This window comes from Lycium barbarum, chromosome 3 (genome assembly GCF_019175385.1).
Source record: "Lycium barbarum isolate Lr01 chromosome 3, ASM1917538v2, whole genome shotgun sequence".
NCBI lineage: Eukaryota > Viridiplantae > Streptophyta > Magnoliopsida > Solanales > Solanaceae > Lycium > Lycium barbarum.
The window spans coordinates 138,423,562-138,447,233 of NC_083339.1; the positions used below are offsets into that span (position 1 = coordinate 138,423,562).

Here is a 23,672-nt window from a genome sequence, read left to right on the forward strand (position 1 = left end):
AGTATATAATAATGTATAAAAGGGTTATTTTGGGCAATATTAAAAATATGAGTCATTTCAGGTAAATATTTTTTCCAAATAGACATAGGCTGTTATTTTTGCTAAATTTAATGTGTAGTGACCATAAGTTTTTAATGGTGCGGAACATAACTTGTGAGATACTATGATGCAGAAATATAAATTTATACCCCACAATTTTATTTTTTTATTTTTTATTTTTAGGGACAAAAATTAAACGACAACACAAAATAAGGGCATAAGTGACTATGAGCCTAAAAAATAGGGAGAAAGTTTTGGTAGGACCCACAACACACATGTGGATTCTCACCTTATTTTTTCTTTTTTACATGAGTAGGAGGTGGATCTCCTAATTCTTCACGTGGATCTCACCTTAATTTTTTTTATCTCTACTATTATGGAAGAGTGGGCTCCACCTTTTTTTTTATTTGTACTATTATAGAAAAGTGGGCCCCAATTTTTTATTTTTTTAACTATTATAGAAGAGTGGGCCCCACCTTAATTATTTTTAAGATCGTTTATATTTCGTCTTCTTGATGTTATTCCTCATTATTGGTGTGAGACGTATGTGTCTAAACTTATACCCAAAGGTATAAGTTTTAAATGTTTTGCTTTTGTGACTTCTTTAGTAGTTTTTGTGTTCAATTTAAATTGTTATTTCTTTTTTCCCGAACTTCTCTTCTTTACATTTTCTCTAAGCGTACCTTTACCATTTTCTGAACTTATTATCATTATTTTTTTTTTCTGTTATGTTACAATTGTCTTCAACTTCTTTACGTGGACCCCACCTTAATTTTTCCTAGCAGTTGTCTCCTACCTTTTCACGTGGACCTCACCTTTTGCAATTATCTCCTAATTCTCCACGTGAACCCCATCTTAATTTTTTTAATCTCTACTATTATAGAATAGTAGGCCCCGTCTTAATTTTTTTTTAATCTCTACTATTATAAAAGATTGGGGCCCACCTTATTTTTTTTTAAATATTTTTTCTACTATTAATTTTTTTTAAGATTGGGGCCCATCAGATAAGTGATTTTCATGGCATAGTCTTATACTTTTGGAGTTGGTCTTAGAGCCTGTTTGGATGGGCTTAATTTAAGCAGCTTATAAGCTGCTTTAGATAAACTAAATCAAACAGGTCTAATTATTTTTTTAAGCTTATTTTAAGCACAAAATGACTTTAAGCTGACCAACCAAACACTTAAAAAAAGCTAAAAATAGCTTATAAGCAACTTATAAGCCAATCTAAATGGGCTCTTAATGAATGAAATAACGTTGTGACAAAATTGCAATTATAAATTGCTTTTTAATTTTATTTTTTATTCTTAACTTAAGCGCACACCCTGTATTACGTAAAATTTCTTGTTTAAGGATTTTTTAATTTAAGTCGGACCTAATATAACAAGAAGCAGCATGATGCAAGGTTCTGATACTTCTAACTACAAAATGTTTATGAGCCATCTTGTGCAAGCAAAAAGTGAATAAGAGAACTGAAAATATGTTTAGTATACTACAATTTTTTTTTTTCTAAATCCAACTCTAACTAATGATTTGTGACCCTAGACAAAATAATTTCAAAATAATGATGAATACGGTAACAATGAAGTAGGAGTAGCACTTTTCATGTACAACTAGTTTGGATTGAGGCATTGATTATTGATTGATAGTTTGATACTATTACTGTTTTTGTAAACAAAGCTGAATTATCTGCAGAAGTAAGCTTTAGAATAGCATCCATCACATATCAACCATGAGTGGTTGTGTTTTTTTATGTACTTAAAACATGTCTACCTTAATGGAACAAAAAAATGGGTGTACTTTTAAAAGGAAATGTATTTCGTTTAATTCAAACACTGGTAAAAGTCTTTGAGTATCGCACACCAAACTTAACACAGCTACGTGCCATAAATCTAGTAATTAAGTTCTGAAATGATATAACTTGTACGCATTGTGACAAGATGAAAAGATTCTTGCACAACGTAGCCAAGTCTTTTAATAGTGCAAGACAGCCCCAAATCGATTTCCCTAAACATCTTAAACCAGAAAGAGTTAACCTGACCCTGAAAAGCTACCTCAACTCCGATCCTATCAAGGCTATATTGCTTTTCTCAGACTTGCTGAGTACAAAGATCTCTGCAGTAGATAGCTACACTCTCTTGTATGTCATCAAAGCTTGTGGTAAGAAATCCCTGACCACTGAAGGGAAACAAGCCCATACCCTTGTCATCAAACTTGGCTACGAACCCATCATTTTTGTTCAAACATCCCTCATGGATATGTACGCGGCAACTGCCAATGTTGCTGATGTGCACAAGGTGTTCGACGAAATACCCAAGAAGAATGTTGTGTGTTGGACTTCGCTGATTTCTGCGTATGTCCGAAATGAGAAACCATACAGAGCCATAGAGATATTCAGGCACATGCAAATGGATAATGTAGAGCCTGATCAGGTAACACTTACCGTTGCTCTGTCGGCCTGTGCTGATCTAGGAGCATTGGATAAAGGGATGTGGATTCATGATTTGATAAGTCGAAAACCGGAATTTAGTGAGGATTTATCTTTAATGAATGCTCTGTTGAACATGTATGTAAAATGCGGGGATATCAGAAAAGCTAAGTTACTGTTTGATAATATAAGAATTAAGGATATCAGGACTTGGACATCCATGATTGTTGGGCATGCATTACACGGCCAAGGACAGGAAGCGCTAAGGTTGTTTTCGGCATTGGAAGAAAAGAACAAGTCCAGATCAGGAAACATCCGTGGGACTAAGGACCAATTACTTGTTCCCAATGATGTTATGTTTATAGGGGTTTTAATGGCTTGTTCCCATGCAGGGATGGTGGAACAGGGGAAACAATATTTTAGAAGTATGACTGATGAGTATGGCATAAAGCCTAGGCTTTCTCACTTTGGCTGCATGGTGGATCTGTTATGTCGTCGTGGGCTGCTAAAAGAGGCATATGGCTTTATTTTGGCAATGCCAATTCAGCCAAATGCAGTTATATGGAGGACACTACTTGGCGCCTCTGGCGTTCATTGCAATGAAGAACTTGCTGCAGTGGCTCGGTCTAAATTACGTGAGCTAGACGCAAATCTTGTTGGTGATGATGTTGCGTTATCTAATATCTATGCTGCCAAGGGGATGTGGGAGGAGAAAATAATGCTTAGACACGAGATGACACAAAGGAGAACTCCTGGATGCAGTTCTGTTGAGGTGTGGAAGTTGCATTCTTGAATGTTTAAGTGCAGAGAAGTGATTATCATATGGATTAGATTCTTGATCACTTTATTGGGCCACAAGAACATTTGTCAAATTGCCAGCTTTTATCAAAAAGTTCGGGCAGAAAGTTCAAATACGCTGACTGTTGAATATGTTCATAATCTTGTTGATTGAAAAACATTTCTCAAAGGATCCAATAAGTGGATGGCGAAGGTATTGACATGACTAGCATTTCTTCTAATCTACATTGTGCCAGCTTGATTAACACGATCCATATGAGAGGAGTATGGAAATAATCTTTGTATTTCTTGAGTCCGCGAGCGCTGAATCATTGGGGGTAAACTCAATCAAACTCCAAACATTGATCTTTCCATCAAACTTCATACCTATGGATTTGAAGTTTGGGACTGCTGCGCCAACAGCTTGAGACTTCATGCAAAATATTGTAACTTCAAATTCCAATTTTTGCAACTTCAATTGCGTATGTCTGAAGTTGATTTTAAAATAGCTAAGCTTATACTCCCTCCGTCTCAAATTATATGCCGTGTTTACTAAAAGTAATTGTCCCAAATTATTTATCGTTTTAGAAGTTCAAGGCACAATTAATTATTTTTTTCTCATTTTATCCTTATCCTTAGTAGAATTTTGTTATTAATGAAGATGACACATAAATAGAGTAAACATTTAATGGAGAGATTATAACTTAGACATAAATAAGGGTGAAGTTTTTAGTCATATACTCCCTTTGTCTCATAATAAGTGTCACTCTAGCCAATTTTTTTGTCCCATAATAAGTGTCACTTTAGGAAATCAAGATATAAATTGACTAGTTTTTTTTAATTCTACCCTTAGACAATAAAGTACTCCCTCCGGATAAAAAAAAGTATCCACTTATTAAATCAAGAAACAATTAACATTAGCTTTCCAGATTTGCCCTTATTCAGTGTTATGTGATCAAATTCCAATGCCTATTTAATTAGGGGTAGTTTAGTCAATTTATATATATTTTTTTTGGAGTGAGTAGTTTCTTAAGGGGTGTGCACATGGCTAAGTGGACTCTTTTTTTTTATCCGGAGGGATTAACATCTAAATAATGATTAGAAAAGCCACATAGTAACTTGGTATTGTTAGATTTTCAATTTCAAAAAGGTTTATTTCTTGTGCATGCTGTAATCAAAAAATAAAATTAATTTATTTTTATTATATAGGGATAAATTAATAAACTTCATATTGTATTATTAATTTCTTAATACGCATGTTTTTGATTAAAATGATAGTGGGACGGAGGGAGTAATATTTCTTTAAGGAGCGCGTGAAACAAAAAGGCCACATATAATTTGACGGAGGTAGTAAAAATTTATAAATTTCGGCTATATTTTAAATAAGGGTCTCAAAATGGGTCATCTGGGCGCTTTCCCAAATCTTCAATGTAAGCAAAGAGCTTTGCCACCCTCAAAGCCCAAAGTAGTGAGATACGCAACCCGGTCCAGCAGTTGCAGGCGAAGCGAAGTCACCTACCGGTCAGAAAAGTGAGAGAAAATGGATACCGACTTCAATTAACTCCAGCTTATTCACCTATGCTAGGTTAATTGTCCTTCCTTTCCCCCCCAATCCTACTGAAATCCAGACGATTTCTGTTACTGTTTATAGTCATCTTTGACAGTTTTCACCTATGCCTTCCGACGCTGAGTTATCGGACGATGATCGGAAACCTAATGTTGGCCCTAGCAATAACTCTATCGATCAATCTCTGGACGCAATTGAGAATCAATTATCCTCAATTTCAGTGGGTCAATCCGAATCTGACCTGGATACAAAAGAAGCTTCCTCATCCAAGCAGGATGAGCTCGCCAATGGGAATTCCGGAGCTGATGATAGCAATGTGGTGGAAGACCTTAGCTCTGTGTGGAGGAACAATTCTGAAGAAATGGAAGCGCCGGCAAGTCCCAGTAGCAGTGGTTATGCAGCTGAAAGAGGGAGTAGTAATGGTAGTAGTAGGGCATCTGGTATTGAGGAGGTTGATGGTGAGATTATTGAAATTGGGAATAGTGATGCTTATGAGGGAGTTTCGGACTCTCAGGTGCAATGGATTCCCGGGAAACGCCACGGCAATGAGGTCAGTCCAACTGAAGCTAGTGCTTTTTTTTTTTTAGCTCTAAATAGTAGTTGTGGCTAGTTCAGCATACCACTTGACCTGCACGGTTTCCCCCAAAAGGCCTCATCCATTAAGAATGTCCAACACCTTATTATAAGTAACTTACTTTCCTTTTCAGCTAGTACTTTGTTCACACACACCCTACAAATTTCACACACACCCAACAAATCATACAGTGTATAACTTAAGATGAAGTTTGTTAAATGTTAGATTCTGCAATTAGGGAGTTTTGATTCTTGATAGTTTTTTAACACAGTAAGATCAACTGAGGACAACCTGTAGGCTGCAATAAGGTTAAATTAAGGACCAATCGTTGGCTGAAATCTAACTTTTAGGTTGTAGATGGCATGAACTGGGATTAAGCTGTAGATGTGGTAGCAATTACTGTTTATAAGCTTACAACTTTTTATATTTCCTCCTACTGCATACACTCTATTTTTCAAGGTTTTTTTTTTTTTTTTGGTAATAAACTGTGAAAATATTACCATCAACAACAAAGATTTTTTAAACCTAAAGAGCATCCAGTGTTTTTTTTTGAAACTGGTAAATTTGTATTCCTCAGCATTAAGGATATGCTGGAGACCTTAAAAAATGTTGGTCTAAAAACAGAAATAGAAAAGAGATACTTACAGGGATTTTATTAAGTCTACAAAATGATCTATATCCTCTTATCCTATTTCTTTACACCAAAAGTATAAAGATACTATACAATTCCATTTTACTTTCTGAATGGAATTGGATCTATCTTTAAAACACCTCCCATTCCTTTCTTTCCAGATGGTCCACCAGATACAATGTGGGATCATCCTCCGCCACTTCTTTTGACTCTTGCTGCCTCCTCTTCTCATCCAACAACTTAGTGGATCTGCAGTGTGCTCTGGTATAGTCCATGTTGTCTCTGTCAGGTTGAAAAATAGGGACCATAGTTCTGCTGTGAATTTGCAGTGAAGAAAGAGGTGGTTGTTGGTTTCATCAGTTTCATTGCATAGAAAACATCTGGAGACTATGATGTTTCCTTTTTTCTTTAACACTTCATGAGTCAAACAAGCCCTCTTTGCCACCAACCAAGTGAAACATTTCACCTTGGTTGGTGCTGGACACTTCCAAATTTTTATCCAAAATCTTTGGTGCTCCTCATTCTGCCCTATGTCCTCCTTTCTGTAAGCTCTGTTTACTGAGAATTGTCCATCGCTATTATGTCTCCATCTCAAAGTATCTGCATTAGTGTTGGTACCTTGGAAGTTACCAATCCTGCTCAACAGATCAGCCACCCTATTTATCTCCCAATCATTCAAAAAATTTCTGAACGTTAAGTCCCATCCCTGTACACTCCATATTTCATTTATAGTCACCTCTGGGTTATTGCATAAAATGAACAAGTCTGGATAATTATCCATAAGTGGGACTTGCTCATTCCAAGCATCCTTCCAGAACCTTGTTTTTTTTTCCCATCACCTACTTTCATCTTCAAGTTTCTTTTCAAGCTTTGGCCACTAAAGAGCATCCAGTGTTATAACCACCTTCTACTTCTAGGAAGGGTGCTATTACCATCTAGACCTCAAGCTGGCAAAAAACCAAATCTAATTACATAATCTTTGAACCAGAGAGTGACATCGATGAGCTCTCTTAGAACAGTGTAGTAAATCTATACTCTCTCTAATCTCTTTTTGAATCTGTGCTATGGCGAACTTTGTATTGATAAAGACTTCCAAGTTGGAGGTAGTAGGTGCCCCGTGGAATTAGTCGAGGTGTGTGCAAGCTGGCCCGGACACCACAGTTATCCAAAGAAAAAGCTGTTGCTTAGCTGTGCAATTTTGGTCTATGTTGCTCAGACTCTTCAGAAATGTCAACGGGTGCGTGTGGGATTCTCCAAAAGTAGTGCATTTTTGAAGAACCCGACAACGGCGTGGCAACATTTTTGGAGAATCCGAGCAACATAGGTTTTGGTCCTTTGTCTTGTTTAGAATTGTTGAAAAACAAGTCAATATATGTTTAAGAGCTCGCCTCAGTGGCAAAGACAATAAAACAATATTTTATACTGCTATTCTGCAGAAAATACACTGGTGAGACTAATCTATATGCAGACAACTAAAACTGAGTCTTCAGTAACATCAAAAGGGAAGTGAAGGAGATCCACTGTTGATATGATTCATGTCTCATGTTTATCTTTTGACTTTTTTTGATTGATGAAGTGCAGGATGATGCTTCTGTTTCCTGGAGAAAACGAAAGAAGCACTTCTTTATCTTGAGTCACTCAGGAAAACCAATATACTCAAGGTCAGTGTTAAAGCCCCCCTGCAGAGTGCTGAATGACATTTATTAATTAGAGTACTGCATACTGTTGTCTATTTCTTCTTAATCATATTTAATGTCCTCTGAGATTACTTATTTTTCTTTTATCATTTTCGTTTGAAGATATGGAGATGAACACAAACTTGCTGGATTCTCTGCCACTTTGCAAGCCATCATTTCATTTGTCGAGAATGGGTACTTCGTCAATGAATTATGGAGTTGCTCTTTTTTCTTATAAGCTCATCTTTTGGCCGTTACCTGGTACCCCCTTCCTTTTCAGCAAAGTCATAGCGGGATATTGAAGTTTGCCTGATTGGTCTCTTTTTCAGGGGTGATCGAGTCAACTTGGTCAGAGCCGGTAAACACCAGGTCAGTCTCCTTGTGTCGAAATTCTCCATAATGCAATGATGATGGAACTTGTGTTTTCTTTCATGGTCGATACCTCACCTTCTTCTATGATAGTTAATACTTGGTAATTTTGAAGCTGCACGGGTTAGTGCCTAGTGGTTGTGGATGTATATATTCCTGCTTACTTCAGTTTCATGCTAGTCTTTTTTTCTTTTTTTAAATGCTTGAATGTTATGGTTTTGAAAATGGTATTGATGGAAAGAAGGAAAGAGAAGATATCCACATGCTGTTTGGTTTTGCAAGTGAGCGGTCACCTAGGAATATTTTGTAATATTAGCAATTGAGTTGCACCAGTAGGAAACTTAACTGAGGACTTTTCTGCTTAAGCATTTTGTTGAGTATGTGCTGCCTGATTTCTGTCTTTTGTTTAACAGACATTTAAGGCTTGTGTTTCAGGTTGTGTTTCTTGTGAAAGGACCTATTTACTTGGCTTGCATAAGCTGTACTGAAGAGTCATATCAGTCACTGAAGGGACAACTAGAGCTCCTTTATGGTCAGGTAAGTCACTCTTTTTCTTTTTTGTTTCTCCTTTGTTTCTTTTTATTGTTTAATTTTATAATAATTGAGATCCTGGCCTGCTCATAGTTTCCTTAGCATGTTAATTGACTGCCTATTGTTCTGACAGATGGATGCAATTTCTCATGTATCAGTTGTTATCTGTGCAGATGATACTTATTCTTACGAAGTCGCTGAATAGATGTTTCGAGAAGAACCCTAAATTTGACATGACTCCTTTGCTTGGAGGAACAGATGCTGTCTTCTCTTCTCTAATCCATTCATTCAGTTGGTTTGTTCTCTCCCCTTTCTCTCTCTCTCTCTCTCTCTCTCTCTCTGCCTGTGTACTTATCTTCATCGTGGTATCTTTTACTTCTTGTGACATTAATTCTGTAAATTGAAATATCCTATACTTCATCTACTGTGGTGAGAGAGGGGAATTGTTAAATCTTAAAGAGTGCTGAGACATTCTGTCTCCTTGGAACTTAAGAAACGATTACGGAAGCTTTATCCATTAATCATAATCATATAATTTATGTACTATGATGCGAGAGGCCAGTTTTATTAAAACTCAGGAACAGTGTGACAGTATGTCCTGTTGAAACTTGAAAGAAGAACTATAAAAGATGTGTTCATTAATTCTAATAACATAATTTGTCTACTAGGGTGTGAGAGCGCAATTTTTAAATCTCTCAAGTACTGGACATCCTGTGTCATTGCAACTTAGAAGAACTTCAGGAGCTTATCTGTTAACTTGTATTTAATAACTAAGGGAAGGAAAATTATTTACTGATACTTGAGAGATGTAGAAGAACTCAATGTAATAGACACACAATCCTCCTTCCATAGCTGGGGAAAAAAGCAAAAAAGAAAAAAGTAACTGAATAGATTAAAAAGTTGGAAGTTATTTTTCTGCTTAGGAATAGGAACGATGAAAAAGTGAAGAAATTAATTCTTCCTACTGTTTAGAAGATGTTGTGTAATCCAGGGGATTTGACAATGCACGGAATGTATGCTTATAAGTTACACAAAAGACGGTCACAAAAGAAAATATTTAACTTATTTGTCAAAAAGGAAAAGCATAAATATTCTCTATATAGCAAAAGTTCCATTCCATCTCTGCGGAGGTCCTGTATTATCAGTTCTAGCTTTCTGGCACAACTAGGACCGCTGTTTTCTTAAGCTGATGGAAAAGTATTGTTCTCTCCTGTCTAGCTACTACTTGCTGAATATAGTACCTGTAATGTGTTTCCCAATAAAATTTACCTTATCAGGAAAAATAAAAACCAAAAGTGCTTCCCGATAAAATTGTTTTCTTTCCTCTGAAATATGCTGTGTATTAGACTTGGTCTTTACTCTGCTGTTGATTTAATCTTTTTCTTCCTCATCTTTGTCGTCTTTTTTTTATCCCAACACTAACTATAAAAGGAAGCTTTTCTTCACCATATTTTTGATGATGTAGACTTTACCCTCCCCAGACCCCACATTGTGGGATTCTACTGGGTATGTTGTTGTTGTATTTTTGATGATGTAGACATTTTTACTATTCTCAACTCCTTTCAAAAGGTTCTACTCAATTTTAAGTTACAGTCCGGACATTCTTTTAAGTGAAAAAAGAATATTGGGAAGCTTTTTGGTTGAACTTTCAGAATATGCTGTTCAGAAACACCTTTCTGATGATTTGGATGCAAACATTTTTACTAGAAGCTGTTTTTACCTATGCTAATGATGTCATTACCTATGATGTTACCTTTATCAAAAAAAAATAAAAAAATGATATCATTACCTATACTAATATATTAAGTATGCTTATTTTGATTTCAGGAACCCAGCTACCTATGCTAATGATATCATTACCTATACTAATATATTAAGTACGCTTATTTTGATTTCAGGAACCCAGCTAACTTTCTCCATGCTTATTCATGTCTTCCACTTGCTTATGCGACAAGGCAAGCTGCTAGTGCCATCTTGCAAGATGTAGCTGACTCAGGGGTCCTTTTTGCCATTTTAATGTGTAAACACAAGGTGTTGTTTCTATTTCTTATTCTTCTTTGGAACTCTTCTTTCAAATTGCACATTTCAGTGGTGCACAGGTTTCAGTATACTATATTGTCTAAAGCATCCTGTTTAAAATTGATTTGCAGGTTATCAGTCTTGTTGGTGCTCAAAAAGCATCTCTTCACCCTGATGATATGTTATTGCTCTCCAACTTTGTTATGTCTTCTGAATCATTTAGGCAAGTTCAACTAACTTTTGATTCTTGTTTGGGCCATTTTCTTGTGTATATGGTGCAAATGTTTGGAGATGATTGATAAGCTCATTTAACTCGTGTATATGCATATTCTTTTTGCTGTTTAACCTTATTAGGCTGGTAACTCGTCCTAAAACCTTGAAGTAATATGACTCATATTGTACCTTAATTTGCTGACCTTTTTTAATAAAGGATTGGGGAAGGTTGCTAAATGCTGTCAGTTATCGAGGCAGGCGTGGCCTTTGAGGATACAGATGTTACTGTGAATGGCCGTGCTAATCTTAGTATATTTGTCCTTGCATTCTTGGTAGGATTGTGTAGTAGCAGTTTACCATTATGAAATTTCCCATTACTTTATATGAGAGTGGTTTCACATAATTAGGTCACTTCTACTAGTTGTTACATTTCATATTTTCCTCGATTTCATTCACTTAGGTTTTCATGTGCTTTGATCAAGTCATTTCCGCAACGAAGGACCCCCTTTTTCTTTAGGCTCCACAACATTTATCTGGCCGTCAAATTATCTGGGGCTGCTGTGGAAATTTTCACTTTTTATGCTTATGGTCTGCCCCCATTGATTTGTCTCATGTCCTGAGGCAGCATGTAGCTAATGTATCTTTTGGCGTAGCTAGGATTTGATTATCATCACGTCATTGCATCCAAATTCTTTTCTTCTATTTTGTGTGGTTGGTGTTCCTAATGCTTGCTCCTTTTTATTGGTGCTTTGAATGTTTTTGTCTTTTTCTGTGCCCTTGTTGACTGTGATGGTTGGATCATACCTTACATAATAATAATATAATTGATGCTGAGCGATTATATGTTTTAACTGAGTGATAGCCTAGTGAAAAAGATCCTCCAACCTTGAAGTTGGGGTTCCTGTCACCAAGAGAAAACTGGGAAATGACCATTGATGACTCTTGGGAAGAGAGGATTATGCGGTGGGGTTTCTTCCATATTAAAAAGTAATGATAAAAAAATGAAACATCATATGCTACAGCCACTCAAGGTCTGTATTCCATTTTATACCATTTAATTTCCTGGAGGCTATATTGTAACATGCTCATTGATGTCATGCAGGACATCAGAATCCTTCTCACCAATTTGCTTACCAAGATATAATCCCATGTCATTTCTACATGCTTATGTGCATTACCTCGATGTAAGTTGGGACAGTGTTGAATTACTCTTTTTTAATCCCCTTCTCCCAAAATGTTGTCAACTTTCCTTCAAAGGGTAATCTTTGTTACATTGTACTAGAGATGCATTCTTACAAAAATTCAAATTTGTCAAAAGCTATTATTTATCTTTGAACTTTTGGCTGCTATTTTCCTTGAACAACTATTATTTATCTTTGAACTTTTGGATGCTATTTTCCTTGGACAACTGTAAATTTTAACTCTCTTATTCCGAGCAATTCAAAGTAATACCGCCAGCTTAATACAGAGGAAGTATTTACTGATGAAAGATTTTAAGTTGAATCTCTTTTTGATTGATGATAGTAGGTTGCCTTACAAGAACTCTAGGATTTTGGTGTTTCCAAGTTACTCAATTTTGGTGCTGTATATTACAGGTTGACACATACTTAATATTGCTTACTACGAGCTCAGATGCCTTTCATCATCTTAAAGATTGCAGGTAAATGATGCTTTTTCTCTTTTTTTTTTCTCTTTCGAGTACATTTGGTTCTAGTACTCAAAGTTGACTTTTTTTTTTTTTTTTGGGTTTACATTAGATCTGAACCATGGGAAATATGAGCCATGTATATCTGTTCTTAAATTCTTTCAAGAGGCATTAGCTTGTTAAAGCGAACAACTTTTATCTTTCCCATAATAGCCATGTTAAGGCAAAGTTCTTATATATCTTGTAGGATTCGTATTGAAAAGGTACTTGTGGAGTCCAATGTACTCAATGAAGTCCAAAGATCCATGGTAGATGGTGGCATGCGTGTTGAGGATTTACCTGCTGATCCCGGTTCTCATACTGGAGCAGTCTCCGCTCATCTGGGTCAGCCTGGACATACTAGAGAATCATCAGAGAGATTTGCTGAGGCATTCATAGGTGTTGGTGGTCCTGCTGGACTTTGGCATTTTATGTATCGAAGTATTTATCTTGACCAGTATGTGTCGTCTGAGTTTTCCTCACCAGTAAATAATAGACAACAACAGAAAAGGTACTCTACATTCAAGTTGCTGTCATAACAAACAATATCTTTGCCTCTTCTTTTTTCCCTGTAAGACGAGATCTTCTATTTGCAGGTTGTATAGAGCTTACCAGAAGCTTTATGCATCCATGCATGATAAAGAAATTGGACCGCACAGAACTCAGTTCAGAAGGGATGAAAATTATGGTACGTGCTTGGCTGCTTGTTTTTTTTTTTCCTTCTGTAAAGCTCTTGAAGCACGCAGACCTCTCGATTCTCTTCACATAATTGAATGCTTGTTCATGGTCATTTCCTTCCTAGACAACTCTTGCTGTCAGAGCTGTCTAGCTGTGTATAGCTGACATGGCACTGCTGCCTTTTGTGATTATAGCATACAAATTTATAGCCTGTTTGGCAAGCTGTTGGGAAACTAAAAGTGCTTTTTTAGAAAGTTGAGGTGTTTGGCCAAGCATTAGGAAAAACATAAGTGCTTTTGAGTAGTAGCAGAAGCTGTTTTTCAGAAGCTAAAAAAGTAGTTTTTCCCCAGAAGCACTTTTGGAACAATGGATGAGCACAAAGTACTGCTCTAATATGGGGAAAAGTGCTTTTCAAATTGATTAACCAAATAAAACCTACTACTCTCCAAAAGTACTTTTTCGAAAAGCACTTTCCATATAAGCAGATCTTGGAAGCTTGGCCAAACAGACTATTAGTAAATTGAGGTCCGAGTTGCATAGATAATCTGATCTACACATCCTAAATCTTCTTTCTTTTTCTTTTTTCGAATTTAAGTCTATAGAACCTAGATCTATCTATCTTTCTGCTTGCATAGTACCATAGACCAGGTTAATTTTCTTGTCAAAGCTTTGAGGTTGGGATGGACAAGCACTTTTGGAACAATGGACAAGTACAATGTACTGCTCTAATATTGGGAAAAGTGCTTTTCAAATTGACTAACCAAATAAAAACTACTAACTCTCCAAAAGTACTTCTCCGAAAAGCACTTCTGACAAAAAGCACTTTCCATATAAGCAGATCTTGGAAGCTTGGCCGAACAGACTATTAGTCAATTGAGGTCCGAGTTGCATAGATGATCTGATCTACACATCCTAAATCTTCTTTCTTTTTCTCTTTCTTTTTTTGAATTTAAGTCTATAGAATCTAGATCTATCTATCTTTCTGCTTGCATAGTACCATAGACCAGGTTAATTTTCTTGTCAAAACTTTGAGGTTGGGATGGAGAAGTTTTCTTTGGGTCGACACTGACAGTTGCTGGGTAAGAGATGTCAAAAAAAAAAAAAAAAAAAAGGTAGAACGCGTTCTCCTATTCATTTTTATTGTACTTCATGTTGCTGTTAGTCGTTATTCATGAACAAGAAAAAGAGTAAATCTACTGAGTCCTGATTGCAAGGAAAGTGTGATCCCTTGCAAGTTTGCAGGTGATTTCAAAGCACTTCTCATATTTGCACGCTGAGCCAATTCTAAAAGCCAAGTGCATAGACATGAATAAATGAATTGTGCTATCGAGGATATGTAGTAATTAATTGGTACCGTATTCATATTTCTTCGAGTTGGAGCTCTTTCAGGAAGGTGCTCGCTGCAATCAAGTTCAGTGTATACCTTTTTGATTCAGTATTGACCTCTAATTACTATTAAGTTTTTTTTTTAAGGGTTACTGAATTCTGGGATGAGAATTTAGAAACGTAGAAAAACAACTCTCATGATTTTGTCCCATGATAACTTTTTAGTTCCTCTTAGAATAACTTCCGTACTTTTATCTTGCAGTTCTACTGTGCTGGGTTACTCAGGATTTCGAACTTTACGCAGCATTTGATCCCCTGGCAGACAAGGTTTTATTATTTATTTGTTCTTTTAAGCCTGTTTGTCTTCTTGAATGTCACTTTTATTTTAGAGAGCCTTTCCACCTATCATTTCAATGGTGTTGTACGTGCTAGATGTGACTCATTTCCTCCTTGGTTAAGGAATAGCTGGACTATTCATGGGACAGTTTAGGTATTGAAACTTTGGCAATCCAAACTTGCAGACCAATGCGATAAATAGACCGTAGTTCACTTTTATTCTGTACTGTAGTAAGCTGGTTACCACTTATAATGACACATGAGATTTGTGCCAGGTCTTTAGCCCTAGCGATTGAAATCAAAATCTCACTTTTACAAAGTTTTTTTGCTCAATAGAAGAATCTACCCCAACGTGTACCTTGAGATTGTTATCTTCCAAGATGATCTTATCCTGCCACCCCTAGATAAGTCGACTTATTGTTTATGCATCATTGTCAAACAGCTATTATTTGAGATGTCATTTCGTTACTGGCATCAGTCTTATACAACTAAGTACATTTTTTGTAGACTGAAATGCTGATAAATACGTCAAAGCTGATTCTGTTATTTAAACTTCAATATATTGTGTTAGTTTAAATGTGCTTGACATTTGGGGTATTATTCACCAATAGTTATCCTATGACTTTTCTTATGCCATTTTTTGGGAATGTGAGAATTGCACTATCTACCCATGATCTTTCTTTTACGTTTGGTAAATTCCACCTTGCAGGCTCTAGCTATTAAGACTTGCAATCGAGTATGTCAATGGATCAAGAACATAGAGAATGAGATTTTCTTGTTAGGAGCCAGTGCCTTTTCGTGGTGATTGTGCCCATGTTATGTATTCTATTTTTCTTCCTTATTTTCTGGAATTCCTTGTAATAAGTTATTGCCTCATTTTGGTAGGCTTCCCATTTTTGTGGCTCAATTATATAATGCCGATTGTAGCTTAAAGTTTGGCAGTCAAGATATGAGTCGGTCTCACTCTAATGTACAATTTATGAAAATTTTGTAGCTTATCTGTATCAAAAATTTATTGTGTTCTACGTATATTATCCGTTAATTCCCGCAGTATCCAACATGCGGACAAATGGAAGATTTTGGTGAATTTGGAATGCATATTGGGACTAGAGCGCCACATGATATGGTTGCAACCATCTATTCCTTCATTCCCTACTTTTTTTCTCCGAGAGGGAAAGGGCGTTTACAATTTAAGTCGTTAACATCAATAAAATGTCAATCTTGGAAATAAGTGGAAATTGGATATTCAATATAGAATTATCTTGATCCCTATGCAAGAAAAGTTATACAACATATTGTATTACACAATCTCTGAAATGGGCTATTTCATTTTTCCTATTTTGTGTAGGTTGTACAGTGAACCATGACGCGGTGTCGCAACTATTCTTGCTTTGCTACTATGATTTGCTCCGTCACCTGCGTCAAATGCAAATAAAGTTACTGTGAGGACTCCACAGAAATGTAAAGAACTAAACGATGGAAGTGTAATCCACTTATAAGGATCTAAAATGGACCGATCTTACCAATCTTGTCTCAGCCTAAGAAAACAGAGTAAAAGATGGAGGTGTAAATTGAATGTGGTGATTACTAAAAGAAGAAAAATACTGAATTCAGTCTCATAAAACATGCTATGGATAACGAAGTTCTCCTCCACTGCAAATACATATAGCATGAACTTTTCGTATGATGAATACAAAGATATGAAGGTCAACCTTAAAATGGCTCCCTCTAATGATTACAAAGGTTATAAAGATATGATAGAAAAAAGAAAAGTAATTATCTTAATGTGATTTGACTGAAAAAGATAAAGAAGAAAAATCAGAAACTGACGATGAACATACACAGGACAACTCCGTATTAACAGTTATGACGACTTGAACCAAGTAGGCGGAAACTTCACACAGCAACTGCTTCAGGCCTTTTGCTTGTCTTGATTCCTTTAATAGCTGCAACATGTTAATACACTATGTAAGTTCTAAGTTTATTAATATATAAACATCAAGTTCTGGGTCTCTCAGTATGGCAAATAAAGAGTTTTCATATCCTTGCCTTCGGCATAATCAGGAGCTCCAAAGACAGCAGAACCGGCTACCAAGGCATTGGCTCCAGCTTCAATGACCTGCAAGGAAAAATGACTGTTAAATTGTAATCTCGTGTGGATAAATGGTTGGTTGCTTTGATGCACAATCTTCTCTTTGTCATTATCACATATTTTTTTGATTAGCACCGGGTGTCCGAGTCTCTTTGAGCCCCGACTAATCCCGGGGGTGCACAGGCCATCGGCAAGGAGTTTCCCGCAAGTGCACCACGGGTAATTCATGAAATGTAGGTTACTCTTCGTTGCAATATAAAACACGATTGCACAATAAATGAAAAACAATGGAGAAAGATAAGGTTGTTCTCCACGAAACCTGATAGAATATCAAAAAAAATTTAGGAAAAGATATGAATACACAAGTTGCAAATCAAGTAGTAATATTTGCACACCACTTAAAATGCTGCAGGTAAGATTTATCCTTTTTTCATAACCTATGACTTATCCCAAGAACATATCAAAAAGAAACATAAATCTTTTCACAGTTAACGAGGGTTAAGGGACAAGCTTGTTGGGAGAGGGGTTATAATCATGGGAGAGCAATACTGACCTTGTAAGCATTTTTGGGAGTAACTCCACCGTCAACCTCAATCCAAGGGTTTAATCCCTGCGAAGTTCACATAAGGCATGTCATCACATTGCATAGTTTGAAGAGACTGAAAAAATGGTAAAAGAATTACCCTCTCCACGCAGATTCTTCTCAAGTCTGAGATTTTCTTGACCTGACTCTCAATGAAGCTCTGTCCGCCAAATCCAGGGTTTACAGACATAATCAGCACCAGATCAACAGCTGTTGCACGAAGAAAAAAATAAATAAAGACACAAGCAATTTAGGTAAACCAAGAATAATGTTCAGTTCTGGCTGTAACAGCATATTAAGAATAATATACCTTGAGCCTAACTGAATTCCAAAAACTAGCTCATATGGGGGAATTGCCAGGCCATATAAAGGGACTGCAACCCATACTCTCAACCAATGTGGGACTCCTAACTTATGTTGCTCAGACTCTCCAAAAATGCACTACTTTTGGAGGATCCGACACTCACCCATCAACATTTTTGAAGAGTCCGAGCAACATAGTTCCTAACACCTTGCTTTTCAAATCAACATCTCTAAGTTCAGTTTTCATTCTTGCACTCAAATTAATATACAAGTAGTTCAAGGGTACACTTCCCATGCTTTTGCTTCATTCACCAATCTAATACGGTTGCGAATTTTTCAGTATATTCAGCATAGTGAGCCTAATGATTTAACTAGTAGGATCCGAGGTGCTTTAACATGCTTTTCTACAATATGAAGTCAACTTTGAAAGACAACATAATCTATATGACTCTATCACCTATTTAGAGGAGTACTTCTCCCATCTCTCAGTCGCAGTTTCATTATTGACTCTCACATCACCAGTAACAAAGAAGGAAACTGAAGCAGAAAATTTTACGAAAAATACTAAGAGTATCATCTCTGAAAAATTGTCTTTAAGAAGCAATATCTTACCATCAAGGACATATTCAATTGCGGTTAAAGGGGTTCCAGGATTAAGGACAACCCCAGCTTTAGCTCCCAAACTTTTAATCTGAACCAGAAACAATTAATAAGGTGGTCAATAAAAACTTAAATATGTGAAATAATAGACAGTTAACAAAACACAAGCAGCTAACCATGTAGTTAGAACTATCTTTGGGTAACAAAATCATAACATGCTGAAATATTACACCTATGGCGCTCACAATTACAAATTGCAGCAGACCAGTTCCAATGTCATGGTGTTACCTAACAATGATTATATAATTTCTCTAGAAGTTCATTTCACATAGATAAAGTAGATCTAATGTAAAAGGTAATCAGAAAAGAAAAAAAGAAAAAAAAGAAACTTCAAATGAAGAAGTGTTCAATGTAAGAAAAACAAGCACTCTACATTTTATTTTCTTAACCTCCATGGTGTGAGATTGGATGCTTTGCATCATGTGAAAAGTTTTCAAGAGAGACATTATCTATAAGAAAAGTAATAAAATTCATCACGAATAGTTAAACAATTGCTCCAACAAGTCTGTTATAACTGATATCCTAAAAGAAAAAAGGCAAATGAAAAACACCAATATTTAGACTTCTGATAAAGGATACCAAGAATCATGGATTGATCTCACAGAGACAAAATTTGTAGTGAGTGAGAACTTTAGGCTTGTGATCGTTCTGTAACTTATGTACAACATTCCTAACAATTTAACTTAAGAAAAAAAACCTTGCTGTAACCTTATTTAAGTAGGTTTGCAATTTAATTCCTATGAGGAGATAGTCATTACTGACAAAGAGGTGTCTAGTATTCGACAAAAACAAGCATGCCATTGAGCATCAAAAGGTCTAAAGGATCACAAAACCAAGAATAAATCTTTTTAGGTTAAGTGAAGCCAAAAATTTCAAGAGACTGACAAAGACACTTAACAAGTCCCGTGTACCAAAAATTCTAGCAAGTGTAAGGCAGTTGATAGGCCTTATACCATAAAGATTTCGCAAATTTGGAGGTTGCTCCTACAGAAAATTTCAGAGTAACACACTCAACTATGCAATTCTTTGTTTGAAAGATCACTTTAGAAGTCATCTTGCGGTTCACACAACTAGCTCCAGTAGCCAAGCAGAAGTCATGCATCAATAATACTAAGATAGCTTAATCTGAATGTCATTTTGTGCACTTTCTACAAAAATTAGTATATGAGAATAATTAAAAGCCCTTTCATTGTTTGTGTTTAATCCAAAAATATATTTTCATGGGCCAATCTATTATGTAACCTAAAAAAGTTGAGGTGAAGAGGAGTTATTCAAGTTGCAGTACATCAACACTTTCGAAAACACTGTTGATAAGATTTTTCAAGACTCCTTGTATGGTATCAGAAGTACATGAAAAAAAAAAAAAAAGAAAGAAAGAAAGAAAGAAAGAGAGAGAGACACACTTACCTGATTTATTGTACGATGCAAGTGGATGGTAGAAGATTGCTCACAGTGAACACTGATGATATCAGCACCTGCTTTTATGAAGTCAGGTACTCTCTGGTCAGGTTCGACAATCATCTGCGGAAGTTTGAAATTGAACATTAGAAAAGGCATCCTCATGCCTATAGACCTGAAATTAGTTTTACAACATGAACAACGGGAAATACCAGATGCACATCCAATGGAAGATCTGTGATAGGGCGCAACGAATCAACTACGAGGGGTCCAATAGTTATATTTGGAACAAATCGACCATCCATCACATCTACATGAATCCAGTCGCAACCTGCCTGCTCAACTGCTTTCACCTAAATGCATGAAAGGTACAAGAGTAAAGCACTTACATGTTATGAATGATTGACCAGCTTAAGAGCCATTCTTACGAGAAATAACAAACCAAAAAGAAGAATTTCACAAAAGAACTTGATCTTAAAATCAGGAAGGTAAATTTATTTACTCAATATGTCAAAGTTGTAAATGTATAAAAATTTCTCAGTCTGGTTTCCAAATAAAACTACACCTTTATAAGATCTATATAAAAATGGTAGAGCAAGAGATCCATATGACCACAAACCTGTTCTCCTAATTTAGAAAAGTTAGCGGAAAGGATGGATGGAGAAACAATAATGTCGCTTTTCGAAAAATTATCCACTCGAGCAGAAGCCTTCACCACAGTTTGAACTCTCCTCCTGCATTAATAAACGAATTAGGAATAATAACATTTGGACAGATTGTGCCGCTACTATAAGGGGCATAGTGGCAGAAAGAGAAACGACTACTAGATAAATTTCCTATATTTTCTAAGAGGGGAAGTAAGAAAGGAACATGCAGTTGTAGCAGGAAAGAAAACGAATGGCTCGTCCCAGAAAGAACATAAAATGCATAAACTCAGCTGATATTCAAGAAATTGACTCATTTTTACAACTATATAAGCAAAATTGCATCACCAAGTGAACATGATCTCATCAGAGAGATAAAGAGCTAATAGCAACTGGAATCAAATTCAAGTTAAGATTGGCGCTTGTTGAAAAAAATACAAGTTACGGTGGCTTGAACAAGGATTAATCAGGATTTCAAAACTCAAAAGACCTTTGACATTGCCAAGAACAAGGCCCCTAATGACTTTACATTATCAGCCAATTGCCAATTGAAGATAGTTGCTTCTTGATGCTGTTAGATTCTAAATTATCACCACAAGGCAATGCTGAATTGCATATTATCCAGCTTATAACATTGACTCTTCGAGACTATTTACTTACCATGCACAGAGGGATCAAACTTCAAATAGGATATGACATTGAAACTTCTCCTTCAGGCCTTATTAGAACCTTACTAGTTTAAGCTCAGCAAGGCATATTCACAGACATAGGGTGTGCAAAAATTCCTGCTATATCTTTATCATCCACTACATTACATATCTAAATCCCGTCACCGCAAGAAAGCCTTCTTTTTTAGCCTTGAAAGGAACTCAGGGCTTTACCAACTAACTCCCTAATCAATCATTTCCTATACTTTTCTGACCAATAAAATTTCAAGGGTAATCCTTAATATGCAACATCATGATACCTCTAAGGGCCCTTCTATCCCGATAAACTTAACCTTCTTTCCATTTTAGGACCGTCAGAAAATCTTTTAGCAACTTCTCCTATGACAATTCAAATAATCATAATTTAGCGCTGCCGAATTTCATTTCAGACTTAACCGGATATTTCACCAACTAATTAGTTCTTTCATTCCATGATTTTTAACAGTTCTTCTTTTCAATACTATCCAAAATCAGTTTAATAATCTCCACAAACATTTTACTCTAACAACCGCACAAGTCAAATTAGGTCTCCTTATCTGTATGGAGGAAATATATCACAACAGCACCAAAAAGAATATCCAAAAACCCGGTTTGAACACCAAAAACATCAAGGTGCGATTTTTTCCTGTGGAATAGACGGATTCAAGACTTCCCACAAAAGGCTAGCAATCTTATTTGCTTTCAACATTAACTCTAAGTATAAAGATTACAAGTAAACGATTGGATAAACAATATATAAACTTAACTCTTAAGGAGGGAAGAAAGACAATCAAGAAAGTAGAGAACCAACCTGGTGAAAGTGAGTGAATTTGGGTTGGAGGAAGAAGTCTTTTGAAGCTTATGACTCCCGCCAAATCCATTAATTTGGGATTGTAACACAGTTGATGAACCCACAGAAGAAGCACTCGCCATTTAATTTTCTTTCTTTTTCTTGCAGCAAACTTTCCCTTCTTGGAAGCTTGGGAAATTGAGGAGAGAAAGGTTGGTGCTTTGACAAAATGGAACTAACAATTCCAACCACCCTCTTTTTTTTAACTTTTGAGACTCCCAAGACAAGAAACAAACTGTTATTTTGAAGAAAATCAAGAATGAAATATCAGGTTGACACGTGTCCGTTTTGATTTCTCATAGGGGACTTTGCTTATCTTCAATGGTTGGCCCTTCTATCTTGCTGACTCAATTTGTAGGGACCTGCCATCCTTCATTTCGCATGATGGGCACAAGCACACCAACAGAGAGATGAAGATAGAATACAACACATAACAACAACCCCCCCTCCCCCCCACCCCCGCCTCGGCCCTCTAACCCCCAACAAAATGCCCAAACTAAAGCCTAAAGGCCAAAGCCAAAAGCCACCTTCTCTCTTGCCTTGTTTAATGATCTTTGCATTGGGATTGACATAAAAAAAAAAAATATGTGATACTCTCCTGTTCAAAAAAACTACGGACTTATAGGCTGTTCGGTCAAGCTTTTAAAAATAACTTATTTTAAAAAGTATTTTTCAAAAAGGTACTTTTAACTAAAAGTAGTTTGTATTTGGCCAATTAATTTTAAAAAGTACTTTTGAGCAGCATTAATGTTTAGCCAAACTTTTAAAAGGTGCTTCTAAGTGTATTTTTCTCAAAATTACTTTTCAAAAAAGTACTTTTGGGTAAAAACTATTTTTTTAGCTTCTGAAAAACTGTTTCTACTGCTCCTCAAAAGCACTTATTTTCTCTCAAAAGTTTGGCCAAACACCTTACTTTTTTTACAATAAGACAAAATTGGAAAAACAAGGTTAAATCTTTCTTGATTTGACAAGTAGATACTTTTTTAAAAAAATGGTAAGTGAACACTCTTTTAGATTCGGAGAGAGTATATTGATAATGTTTAAATTGTTGAGTGTATAATTTATTGCCCTATGTTCTCTGCTATAATTTTCAGGTACTTAGTTCCACCTACTTTTGGGGGGGAAATAAGCTTGGCCAAACAGGCTATTAGTCATTAACGTACCCCTTTTAAAATATACTGACTTCTAGGCAAAAAATAGTAATTTGACTAAAATGTTCTTAATTAAATAGACATTTGAGATTTGATCACTTAACGTTTAATAAGGACAAAATTGAAAAAACAAGGTTAAATCTTTCTTGATTTGACAAGTAGATACTTTTTTTAAAAAATGGTAAGTGAACACTCTTTTAGATTCGGAGAGAGTATATTGATAATGTTTAAATTGTTGAGTGTATAATGTATTGCCCTATGTTCTCTGCTATAATTTTCAGGTACTTAGTTCCACCTTATGACTTATAAGCAATTATGTGTAATTTTTATTTGGGAAAAAAACTTAAATAGATAAAAATATGATAACATTTACATATTGTTAGCAGGAAAATATAATTAACATTCTATAACACATTAAATAAGAGTTCTATTGTAAACAAATTGCAATGACTCCAATTTT

The 23,672-nt window shown here is 35.9% G+C and overlaps 3 protein-coding genes across 5 annotated transcripts; 2 read left to right on the forward strand and 1 right to left on the reverse strand.

Moving 5' to 3' along the window:
• The first annotated feature begins 1,719 nt into the window (after positions 1 to 1,719).
• On the forward strand, positions 1,720 to 3,858 carry LOC132632922 (putative pentatricopeptide repeat-containing protein At1g74400). The gene has a single exon (XM_060349073.1). It carries the CDS (start codon positions 1,977 to 1,979, stop codon positions 3,255 to 3,257), a length of 1,281 nt encoding a protein of 426 aa, XP_060205056.1. The 5' UTR covers positions 1,720 to 1,976; the 3' UTR covers positions 3,258 to 3,858.
• A 784-nt stretch (positions 3,859 to 4,642) lies between these two features.
• On the forward strand, positions 4,643 to 15,874 carry LOC132632921 (vacuolar fusion protein MON1 homolog). Its single transcript, XM_060349072.1, has 14 exons — positions 4,643 to 5,358; positions 7,595 to 7,674; positions 7,813 to 7,884; positions 8,019 to 8,058; positions 8,494 to 8,595; positions 8,763 to 8,884; positions 10,488 to 10,620; positions 10,740 to 10,831; positions 11,924 to 12,005; positions 12,417 to 12,481; positions 12,714 to 13,016; positions 13,102 to 13,193; positions 14,772 to 14,836; positions 15,555 to 15,874. The coding sequence occupies exons 1-14, from the start codon at positions 4,915 to 4,917 to the stop codon at positions 15,648 to 15,650; spliced, it is 1,788 nt and encodes a 595-aa protein (XP_060205055.1). The 5' UTR covers positions 4,643 to 4,914; the 3' UTR covers positions 15,651 to 15,874.
• Positions 15,875 to 16,073: 199 nt separating this feature from the next.
• Positions 16,074 to 22,479, reverse strand: LOC132632923 (ribulose-phosphate 3-epimerase, chloroplastic). Of its 3 annotated transcripts, none has more exons than XR_009579496.1 (10): positions 22,023 to 22,479; positions 20,501 to 20,615; positions 20,094 to 20,234; positions 19,891 to 20,004; positions 18,436 to 18,514; positions 17,621 to 17,730; positions 17,491 to 17,547; positions 16,895 to 16,964; positions 16,687 to 16,791; positions 16,074 to 16,261 (listed from the first exon to the last, which is right to left on the reverse strand). XR_009579496.1 is itself a non-coding variant. In XM_060349074.1 (9 exons), exons 1-9 carry the CDS (start codon positions 22,142 to 22,144, stop codon positions 16,742 to 16,744), a joined length of 858 nt encoding a protein of 285 aa, XP_060205057.1. In that variant the 5' UTR covers positions 22,145 to 22,479; the 3' UTR covers positions 16,479 to 16,741. The 3 variants fall into 3 exon arrangements, 1 of the variants encoding a protein (XP_060205057.1); XR_009579497.1 differs by having other exon boundaries at positions 16,676 to 16,791; XM_060349074.1 differs by lacking the exon at positions 16,074 to 16,261 and having other exon boundaries at positions 16,479 to 16,791.
• Positions 22,480 to 23,672: the final 1,193 nt, after the last annotated feature.

Excerpts from the sequence above, each read along its gene's own strand:
- LOC132632922 (XM_060349073.1), top strand. The coding sequence starts at position 1,977 with ATGAAAAGATTCTTGCACAACGTAGCCAAGTCTTTTAATAGTGCAAGA.
- LOC132632921 (XM_060349072.1), top strand. The coding sequence starts at position 4,915 with ATGCCTTCCGACGCTGAGTTATCGGACGATGATCGGAAACCTAATGTT. Across the intron at positions 8,059-8,493 it reads TCAGAGCCGGTAAACACCAG|GTTGTGTTTCTTGTGAAAGG; the intron begins GTCAGTCTCCTT and ends CTTGTGTTTCAG. Across the intron at positions 14,837-15,554 it reads TTGATCCCCTGGCAGACAAG|GCTCTAGCTATTAAGACTTG; the intron begins GTTTTATTATTT and ends TCCACCTTGCAG.
- LOC132632923 (XM_060349074.1), bottom strand. The coding sequence starts at position 22,144 with ATGGCGAGTGCTTCTTCTGTGGGTTCATCAACTGTGTTACAATCCCAA. Across the intron at positions 20,235-20,500 it reads TTTCTAAATTAGGAGAACAG|GTGAAAGCAGTTGAGCAGGC; the intron begins GTTTGTGGTCAT and ends TCATGCATTTAG. Across the intron at positions 18,515-19,890 it reads TGCATCGTACAATAAATCAG|ATTAAAAGTTTGGGAGCTAA; the intron begins GTAAGTGTGTCT and ends TTTCTGGTTCAG.